The sequence below is a fragment of the Diabrotica virgifera genome, chromosome 7 (assembly GCF_917563875.1).
Source record: "Diabrotica virgifera virgifera chromosome 7, PGI_DIABVI_V3a".
NCBI classification, from domain to species: domain Eukaryota; kingdom Metazoa; phylum Arthropoda; class Insecta; order Coleoptera; family Chrysomelidae; genus Diabrotica; species Diabrotica virgifera.
Window position 1 is genome coordinate 201,910,881 of NC_065449.1, and position 11,192 is coordinate 201,922,072.

The 11,192-nt window shown below is 35.6% G+C and overlaps 1 protein-coding gene across 1 annotated transcript; it reads right to left on the reverse strand.

Moving 5' to 3' along the window:
• Positions 1 to 5,538: 5,538 nt before the first annotated feature.
• On the reverse strand, positions 5,539 to 9,411 carry LOC126888698 (uncharacterized). The gene has a single exon (XM_050657072.1). It carries the CDS (start codon positions 9,409 to 9,411, stop codon positions 5,539 to 5,541), a length of 3,873 nt encoding a protein of 1,290 aa, XP_050513029.1.
• Positions 9,412 to 11,192: the final 1,781 nt, after the last annotated feature.

An 11,192-nucleotide genomic window follows, 5' to 3' on the forward strand; every position in this document is an offset into this window, starting at 1 on the left:
TAGTGAAAATTGTTTATTGAAAAATCCTCTACAAAATCTCTATGATGTTATTTTATTGTGAAATGAACGTAAAAAAGTTATAACCTCCAAAAGGAAATTTCTTACAAAATTTTCTCTTATTTTTGTTTATAACGTTTTTGTTGGTCACTTCGCGATAAAAAGTAATAGATATGAAATTATAGAAAATTTAATTTGCTTCATTTTATGTGAAACTAAATTTTCTGTAGGGTAGCTAGTTTACGAGATACAGCGCGAAAGCCCGTTGCACCCCTTTTTCCAAGATGGCGGCCGGGGGACAAGGGCCTTAACCCCAAAAACTTGAACTTAAGCTTCTACTGAACCCCCCTACACATTTAAAAAATAAAATTGACTCCTCTAAGAAATGCACACTAAATGTAACATTTCAATGGACTACTCTCGTTTAGTATTCGTTGGTTTTCCTACTTTCTCTTTTTCTGCCTGCACAGTTTATCGGTAAAACCTATATTCGATTAAACGCTTTCTCGTAACCATCCAGACACGCGTACACGTGGCAAATGACGTCTCTGTATCTCTGGAATAAGACTTACATATGTTGCGAACAAAGCCTCTGTCGTACCAATATCATTTATGAACCCGGACTGATTCATGGAAATTTGGCTTCACACAGATTGTGGTAGGGGAGCCCAAGTGGGAATTTGTGCAGTAATTTGAGCGAGTCAGATTATCATATGTGGAGAAAACTGGTACCCTGTAGATGTACATCTACCATATATTGGCTCTAAGCACAGGGGCGTTCGTTAAGGGGGGCCGAAAAAAAATCTAGTCTTAAAAAAACTCGAAATCGTCAGATTAAGATAAGGTAAGCTATGGTCAAATAATGGTACTATTTATTTTTCATGCCCACACATTGATCGATCGTAGATATTGCGTATGACCCTCCGTCATCCAATGCGGAATATTTTTTGACCAGTAGTGCAGTTTTGTTTATTGAACGTGCCATTTAAGTGGAAAGTAGCCTCCAAAGAAAAAAGGATTTGGTTAAAAATAGGATTAGTGTTACATCTACTTACCATTGTGACACAGAACTCCATTCTGCGATCTGAATCGTCTTCGTTTAATTCTTGTACCAATTCTGCTTTATAGAGATACCATTTTCCTTTTCTTTAATATCTACAAGCGTTTGTTTAACTGATTTGATTTTCAGTTGCAATTATTCTAGTAAACGTCATGTGAGAGTCTTCAATTATCGACAAAAAATGTCAGGTTTGGTTTCCTCTGGAATAATAAGGCCACCACTTTTTGGGAGTTCTCGTACACGTCGATTTCCTCAAGTTTATTAATAATTTTGGATAAAGTCCCACGTGTTATAGGCGTTCTATAATTCTATACGTATACTACAAATAATGTCGCAAGTAAAACATTCTCAAATTTCATAATTTTTTTGATATTTAAATGAAGAGAATATATTGTTAAAGGAGGGTTTCTCAAAATGTTAATTCGCCTTAATCACTGATTTTCCGTTACGCCTATGAACATGCTCAAAAACTTTGAAACGTCCCGTCCTTTATAGGTGCTAAACACTCATTGTCACCAAGTTCTCTTGAGACCACTTCACTCACACGCACACGAAACGTGGGTTGTAGTTCCCAACAAATGGATATCAAAATGATGACAATAAGAAATAAACTGTTGATCAGCGAAATAAAAGCAATTTTTTAGCATAATAAAGACATAACGTAGGTACATAGTAAATTGGTGTCTGAAGTAATACATCGTTTTATGGTATTGAAAAAAGGCAATAAAATGAAACAGTTAAACGGAGAAAACTGTATTTATAAAACTTAACGACAAAATATAAAATGGCCTTATTTTAAGATTATTTTAACAAGTAGGGAATTTTATATACAGTGTGGGCCAAAGAAAACAGCCCACCTAGGTATTTGGCAGTAGTTATTAGATTTTAAGGAAATGCCGAAACAGGTCTATTTTTGATCTAAGGGGGACACATTTTAATGGTACATACATCTTTAATTTGTCAACCCCCTCTCTTTCACTTTCCCCACGCCTTACTTTTAAATGGGAAATGGGGGTCGTGTGCTAGCTTATTTGAAAGGTTATTTAATTCTCTATTCAGTAATATAAACATTAACATAAATATTTATACAGGGTGTACAAGAAAAAAATATTTTAATTAAATTCATTGACACAAGAAGAAGAATGTATGTAAGTTATTTAATTCAAAATACATTCTGCTGCTGTTACAAAACAGAAAAAAATGATTTTTGATAAATAAACATTGCTTTTCGCTTAATTTCAATGTTAAAGCTGCCACCGATCTGTCTCTTGGTAGGTTGAATATTGAAATTAAGCAACAAACAATTTTTATTTATCAAGTTAAAATTTTTTTCTGTTTTCTGTCAACAGTAGAATGTATTTTGAGTTAAATAAATTACATACATTCTTCTATTTGTGTCAATTTATTTAATTCAAGATAATTTTTCTTGGACACCTTGTATAAATAATTATGTCAGTATTTTGAATAGAGAATTAAGTAACCTTTCAAATGAGTTAGCACATGACCCTTATTCCCTATTTAAAAATAAGGGTTGGGGGAAGTTGAAGGGAGGGGGTTAATAAATGACAGATGTATGTACCGTAAAAATGTGTCCCCCTTAGATCAAAAATCGACCTGTTTCGGCATTTCCTTAAAATATAGTAACTACTGCCAAAGTAAAAGGGCAGCAACAGTTCGAGCGCACAAAAATAAAATTTCCCCAGATCTACTGAAAAACTGGACGTTTCACAACATCTGGCAACAGCGCCTCCCATAAGAGCCTGTGTGTTAGAGTGAGATAGAAAATCAATTTTTCCCCAGATTCTGGGGAAATTTTAAAAAAATTTTAAGGTCCATTCTGCTCATTTTTGACGCTTTTTATGGTGGAGGCCGACGACTTGTCGGATCGTATCATTGGAAAGGGGAAGAAAAATGGGGATGAACATAGTATGTGTTGTATGCATCGGAGCAGGCCAGAAAGGCATTACGTCATATCTTTGTTTCTATTGGTCGGAGCGGGGTGTTAGGTGGCTCGTTGGAAAGGGGAGGGGATATTAAATATTCTCGCATGAAAAACAAACGCAAAAACATTGCCAAAACGGCACTATATCGTATCATCGTTTCTACTATATCGATCATCGTGTATGAGGTCTTGGTGGAAAGCGGAAGGCTGAAGGAATATGTTAACATGAAAATCAAATGCAAAGACATTGCCAAAACGGCACTATATCATATCTTCGTTTCTATTGGTCCAATTCGTGTGAATATGGTCTCGTTGGGAAAAAGAGGGGATATTGAATATGTTAACATAAAAACAAAGATGTCAGCAATGACAAAACAGCACTATATCATATCTTCGTTGCTATTGATTTCAGCGCAACAGACATCGAAGGGAAGGAGAAACATGGCAACACTGCCAAAACGGTGATATATTTGTTGCTATTGGAGATATTGTGACCTGTCAACTTAATGGGGATTCCACGTTTATTACAGTTCTTCGCCTAATCATGCCACCTGTTGGCTGCAACATGTAACTATGCCCAAGCCCTCTAGAAGAACGTATACCATTCTTACAGTATGACCAAACCATCAAACATCCGATCACAGTTGATAATCTCGTCATACAAATCGCCACCTGTCGGCTGCAACACGTAACTATGCCCAAGCCATCTAGAAGAACGTATACCATACTTACAGTATGACCAGCAAACATCCTCGATCTCCCTCCTATCATACATTCCTACAATGAACATATACCATTCTTACGCTGTGGCCAAACCAGCAAACATCTCACGTACAAGTCTTTTCTACGGAAAGTTGGGTAGTATCATGAAAATCACCAAACAAAAAAATGGTATTGCGATTCGCATACTGTATTTTGTCTACGGCAAGGAGGGTAATACTATGTAGGTTGGCATTGTACTTCCGGTCTCAGGTAAAAAAATGGAAATATATGTTTAGAAAAATCACATAACAATATAGCATAACACAAACAACTGTTTGATATGCTGATATGATGTATATGTTGTCATAGAAAAGCCATTTTTACATAGTGTAATAAGCAGTGTTGTTAAAATAAAAATACATATATACACTATATTTTATCTATGACAATAAATTAATTTAGAGTGTATAGCTACATAGACTGTCGGAAAAAAAATGTTAGCAGGTCAGTTAAGTATTGGTTAAATGTAATAAATATGTGTAAACGTTAATAAAGTAATGATAATAAGTTAGTGAATGTATGTAAAGCGATGTATAAAAATGATTACAAGCATGCGATGAAAGGAACGTAACCAATTCGGTTCGAACATAAATTTGTTGAAACAACAAAAATATGTTCTTAACAGCAGTCACCAACGTGAAGGTACGGTTATACGACTACCAGGAGAGGTTATGTTAGTATAGGACAAACAGTTAGTATGAATGATTTCTTTTACAGTCATTATGTAAGCATGCAATGAAAGGAACGTAACCAATTCGGTTCGAACATAAATTTGTTGAAACAACAAAATATGTTCTTAACAGCAGTCACCAACGTGAAGGTACGGTTAAATGACCACCAGGAGAGGTTATGTTAGTATAGGAAAAACAGTTAGTATGAATGAATTATTTTACATTATATGATAACATATTTATTAATTACAATATACTTTACTTACTTACTAAGATTTGCTCAATATTTAACTTGGTTTAGTAGACATCTTTTTTATTGATCTGATGGACATCTTTTGTTTATTCTTATTAATGTTAAAACATCGATACTTTGGTGCTCATTCATTAGTTACTATGTTCTATAGTATTCAGAATGAATTATCGAGGGTAAATTTGTTCGATAACTCTAGGTTATCTAATTTTAAAACTAGGGATTTTCCGACTCCTGTTTTGTGACAGGCTATCGAAGACTTAAAACTAAATCGAGTAAAGAAGACCATTAAGTTATCGATTGTCTTAACTTGAAGGCTACATGAGCAACAGCTCTAGAATTAACCAGAACGGCTCATTATTTTGCCATTTATTTTGGTCCATATCAGATATCTTTTTAGTGGTCATAACTAAACATCTTTTTTTATATGTGCTAATCTTAATAATTTTACTTAATTTAGAGATAATACATGCAAAACTAAGATCTAGTAGAATTATCATATTATATAAAAACGATGAATGTGAGAAAGGTTTAGAAAAGGAATATAATAAAAGAGTCTGCTTCAAATATATTTAGCATTATGTTAGCTGTAATAATAAAGTTTTATAAATGACTATATACAATCAACTAAATATGCTAATCTTAATTATATAAAAATGATGTGTGATATTAAAGGGTGATATGAGAAATATAATAAAAAAAATTGTCTGGTTCAGATGTATCATTATTGTAGTTGTAATAAATAAAGTTTAAAAAATGACTATATTCAATTAGCATCAATCTTAAAGTCAATCAGATCATCAAGGATAAATGTTAAAATATGCCTGGCTTATTGTAATCTTGCTTTGTGGTATATCTAATCAATATCTATCTCAAGATTTTCAATTAAATAGTGCCCCCACGGAAGTGTATCATAAGACTCTGGAAGGTGATATCTTTTATCATCATGTGGGCTGAGCGCAATCTTGCTTTGAGTTATAGAATAAACTTGGTGTTTATCAGAGCGTATAAGATTTTGCGAGGCGATCTTTGTTGTAGAAGTATCTAAACACTCTACGTAGTCCTCAAAAGTAATTTTACTATTTACCACAGACTTCTTTACCCCCTTCGCCTTCTTCGTTACACCATAATTGCGTATAATATTATCAATTTCGTCATCCTCATATTCCTGATCTATCAACTTCATTCTCAGTTGTTTTATATCATTATCTGTGATAGCTACTTTTGTAGTGTATAATTTCGATCGAAGACCTATGTAGTCGGTCATAATGCGGCCATTATTCTCATCCTTCATCATACCCAACACCTTCTTGTTAACCTGGGGGATGCCATAAATATTATCTTTAGGATAGTCAGACGTGTCAAAGTGCTGATGGCAGTCTGTTTTCATAGCCTCATAGGGATCTTTTTCCCGAATCTCTACGATCACACTATCAGTATCTGTATAGCAAGTCGTAAAGTTCTCACCAAACCTTCTACCTAAATACCCAAAGTGAAAATCGTAGATCGTAGTTTTTGCCAAATCCAGTATACTCATGCCCACATATATTGGTTTATCTAGCCATATTACCGCTCTATGCATCTCGACAGCTACCAAGTTTTCATTAAAAATAGTAGCATTCTTAAACAGGGGACTGCTTATTCTGGCATCAGCTCCGTAACGACCCTCCCATTCAGTAAGCAATTTAATATCAACGCGCTTGCGCACATTCTCCATGGTCTTGCCGAACACAGCGTTGTTCATGAGCTTAAAAAGATTTTTCTCAAATTCATTTTTCGCTGCCTTCCGGAGATTGGTATTCAAGTCAATGTAGCTCTTTAGCCAAGGAGACTGCTTAAATTTCAGGACTCGGTGAATCTTTTTCAATATCAATCCGTGAGCTAGCGCTTGTTTTAAGGTCCTGTAATGAATCACATATCTCTCTTTATCATGAAGTGTAGCCATTAATTTGGTTTGCTCTCGCGGACGTTTTGGAGAAAGCATAGTTTTAGGGTTCAATGATTGGGGGCAAAACGGAAGATCTTTATGACGATCATGGATATGTTGGGGGTACTCCAGATCAACCTCGAGAAAGTACCCTTCAGAAGAATCGTCAGGTATGGACAGAACATCGATGTTGGCATCGACCCACTCAAACCCTCCATACGGAAGGAATTGCGACATCGCCCAGCCGTATTGATTATTGACATCGAAATACATTAGATAGGAGTCGGGCTTCGATGGATCGTAAGATTCCATATACTTGTTATTAGCGTGGACGCGGCGTTTCGAGCATACTTGACTCAAACCACCACGAATACCACGCTCCACAAACAAAAACATATCTGGATCTGTTAAAAGCTCTAGTTCCTGTTTTGTATGCTTAAGCATTGCATCCCACGTGAAGCCGGGAAGAGTAAAGTAATGAGCTGGGTCAAGATTATATGTTTTGAGACAACTGGATCGAAATTGCTCAAACACGTCTGCAAGAAGAAGAATGTCCGTTTTCATATATAAATCGATATAATCACCGAGAGTGGAGCAGGAGAATGAAGACCACACGTCTTGAGCTCTACGATAATGTCGACGTGGACATGGTTTATCCTCAAGTTTATTGTAAAATGCTTCCTGTGGTGGTAGACATGTTTCATTGAATTTTTGGAATGAATCGATATAATCATATGGCATGATGCCTTTCTTAGTTAGAAGATTGAAATTCTCCTCAGACAGTGATAAAAATTGAGAGCGGAGATTAGGATATTCTGTCAAATACGAAGAGAGCTTATCGAGAGAAGAAGCCATAAATCTAAAACTGTCGATAAAACGGAATTTAATTCGAGCATCATCGATATGTTTCGTAAATGATATATATTTTTCCTTCGTAATAGGAAGAAGATCTACGGGGCCTTTGATGTGTGTGGCAATATCATTAACAATGAAGTGGGCGTCATAACCGCTAAGGTTGTGAAATATTACTGGAATGGTGTGGGTGTCTTGATAATTAATGTTACACCCTTCGTGACTCGCACCTCGATAATTGTGTTCAGGAATCATGTGATCATGGTCTCGGACTTTCTTATCACTGGGGGAAAAGCGCTGCTCGCAGATATGGCAATGAGTGGCTACATGAAAATCACTTTCCTCCTGAGATGTCATATTTATATCATATGGGCACATAAACACTGTAGTTACATTCTCAGCAAGCTGATTAAGTTCATCTGCAAACCATTTCATGCAGTCCTTTCCTCGATAAGAGTTATAAAAAGAGAGAGTATCATCATATGAACATTTGAAGAAATACCCAACTGCTACAGGAATATGTTCTTGATGTTTCTTAGGATCTCCCGTACGTTTCAATGCACTTTCGAGATCTGCATATACGGCAAAGGGGGCTTTAATCTTATTCTTATAATTCTTAAATCTAAGCATTTTTCTACTCTCCTCAGGCATTTTAATGGCTGTTTCATTAATTCTCACACAATCTTCAGTGTGAGCTTCAAGCTGTTTTAATGATGAAAACGGCTGTAAGCACCTATTACAGATAAGATCTGATCGACCTTTGCAGCATGTTTTATGAATATTTAACTTTTTTTGCGATCGAAAGTAATGTAGGCAGGCGTCACAGAAATATTTTGTTCCATCTTCTCTGCTTAACTGCTTGGAAAGGAGGCGGGATAGATTTTTTATCCATACATAGTGGTATCTAATCGGACCTTGCTCGTCATATTTATCTTGAATCAAAAGCAGATTAACATGTTTATCCTTAGTGTTCTTTGTTAGTAAGGTTGGGAGGGTGACATAGTTATTCTTCTCCTTTTTCAAAATATATACGTTAATGGATATATTGTTTTGCTTTTCAAAGTTGGGAATTTGTTTGATGGTCATTGGAAACTGAATACCTTTTAATTTCAATACATCAGAATAGTGCGGATATTTGGATACTCTTTGAGGATCTTTGGTAGCAGGATATAATGCCGATATGACAGCCCATGCAAAGCATGCCTCGTCATCGTTCTTGACATTTACGCATGCTTCTTTTCTTTTAATCTGAGGAGGAAGTTCAACGAAGGAGGATCCGAGTTGTGGTGTAAATTTGTTGATGTTGACCCCCAGGTTAACAACAGCTTTTAGTGCCCAGCCACTATCACGCTCTTGGAATTCCTCCAATTTTGCAGTGATAGGTTCCATTACTTTCTCTTCAAACCATTCATCAAGATTGGTGTCTCGATATATGGCTGAGTTTGAAGTAGTAAAATATTTTGTATCGTTAAGCACTTTTTCTCCCTGAACGATTTCAAACTCTCCTCCGAATGCCGTGTTAACTTTCACTGCAGCGTCATTTTTTAGAGCATTTTGGATTCTCCGTTTAAATATGGCCTTACAATCATTAAGAAAACTGCCAGGGTCCTTGTGTTTAAGGTTTGAGATGACTCCCGTTCTAATTCTAGAGTTGAATGCTGATAAAGAGTCATCCCATTGTACCCTCTTGTAAGCAGTCTCCGGTCGAGTGTTAAGCCCCGCCCCCTTCTTCTGTTCAGCCTTCAGTTGCTTTCTCATTGTTATAATTTGCCTCATCTGGGCTTCCAAATGCTGCTTCTCCCCCATAGTCTTAGCATATCTCATCGAATCTCTTAATTTTTTAGATGCCTTATTACATTCAATCAGCCCTTTCTTAACATTATCTTCCTGATAATTATTTCTGACTAAGCCTAAGATGGATGTAATTACCTGTATAAGTTTAGTCAACATGTTAAATTAAAAATAAAAGATTCAAAATTTTCAAAAAATTGTCAATTTAGAACTAAAACTCGAAAATATTTATGAAATTAAAATTTTCAAAAAATCAGAATAAAAAATTTTCAAAAATATTAAAAATTTTCAAAATTCAAAAAATTTAAAATTTAAAAAAATTGAAATTAAACCTCACCAGTGCACATATCTGAACGCTAGGAATATCTGAAACAGAATAAATAAAATACCTTAATGCAGAGTATAAGACACACAATGGTCGGACGGAAAACTGAATGGTATTATGTTATGCTCAAATGGCCCCTGCAAAGTGTAGATTTGTGCTTGTTTTTTCATAAGAAACAATGTAAAAGTGCTGCATTTAACATATTTGTCAAACTTGGTTACATTTTTCTATTCATGTACAATAAGTATAAATAGCAAATTTTAGATGAAAACATTTCAAACATATTGATTACCCCACCACTTTCAACACTAACACACTCGATAATTCTAAATAATACCAAGTTTTCATTCATCAAATAAAAATTGTTTAACAACTTAGCAAACCACAAATAACTGTTTGATATGCTGATATGATGTATATGTTAACATAGAAATAGCATTTAAAATAGTGTAATAAGCACTATTGCTGAAATAAAAAAATACTTACTTTATTTTATCTACGACCATAAATTAATTTAGAACATATCGCCGCATAGATAGATAATGCCAATGTAATTTTTCTGTGTACAAAATAAATATTTTTTAGAGTTATGGGTTTTTTATTTAAACGCCTTATTTATTGATCAAGTCTTATATTACATGATGATTCAAATTTTCTCTTAACAATTTTAAATATAATCTTTATAATTAAAATAAACACTGAAGCTAATATTATACAAGTCATTGCAAAAACATTATCTATTTCACTTTTCATGCTTTCTTTGTTCATCGTTGTTGGCGCCGGCGTCGATAACATCATTAATAGTAATTGGATGAATTCGCCTTGTTGGAGTTTCCCTAAATAAGTAATCCACAGCACTTGAATATTCTTGTCGCAGCTGCTGGCTAAATTCCTTAGGTGTCCAGTCTATGCTGCTTCCCAGTGATAGGTTCTCTATTTGTTTTATAACCTTATTTTTATCCTCATAAAATAAAACCTGACTTCTTAACTGTGTCAGTTTTTCTCCAAATTCTGCTAGTTTACGTCTATACTCATTCAAAGACATGATGTTACTACCTCACGTCGCGCTGTGAAAATAAGGCCTTGCGACTGAGCTCCCCGTGACAATAAGGCCTACGCGACATTTCACGAACCCACGTGACGTTTTGATGTGGCGTTTTTACGTGCTTTGACGTGACGTTTTACGTGACGTGCTTTGACGTGACGTTTTTACGTGGCGTGCTTTGACGTGACGTTTTTACGTGCTTTGACGTGACGTTTTACGTGACGTGCTTTGACGTGACGTTTTACGTGACGTGCTTTGACGTGACGTTTTACGTGACGTGCTTTGACGTGACGTTTTCACGTGACATTTCACAAGCCTACGTGACGTTTTGATGCGACGTTTTTACGTGACGCGTTGACGTGCTGTGTTCCTTTTCTTTGCAAGTCAGGTCGAGTGGTCTACGGCGTCGGCTTTAAGCACCGATGGGGTGCGAGGGTTCGAATCCCTCACCTGACACATTTTTATAGATGACCAGACACGTCACATTCTGTTAGGTACTGTCAGGTACGGACAAGAAGATTACGTGACGTGCTTTGACGTGACGTTTTCACGTGACATTTCACAAGCCTA

Bases quoted from the DNA above. Each gene is read 5' to 3' on its own strand.
- LOC126888698 (XM_050657072.1), bottom strand. From the start codon at position 9,411: ATGTTGACTAAACTTATACAGGTAATTACATCCATCTTAGGCTTAGTC.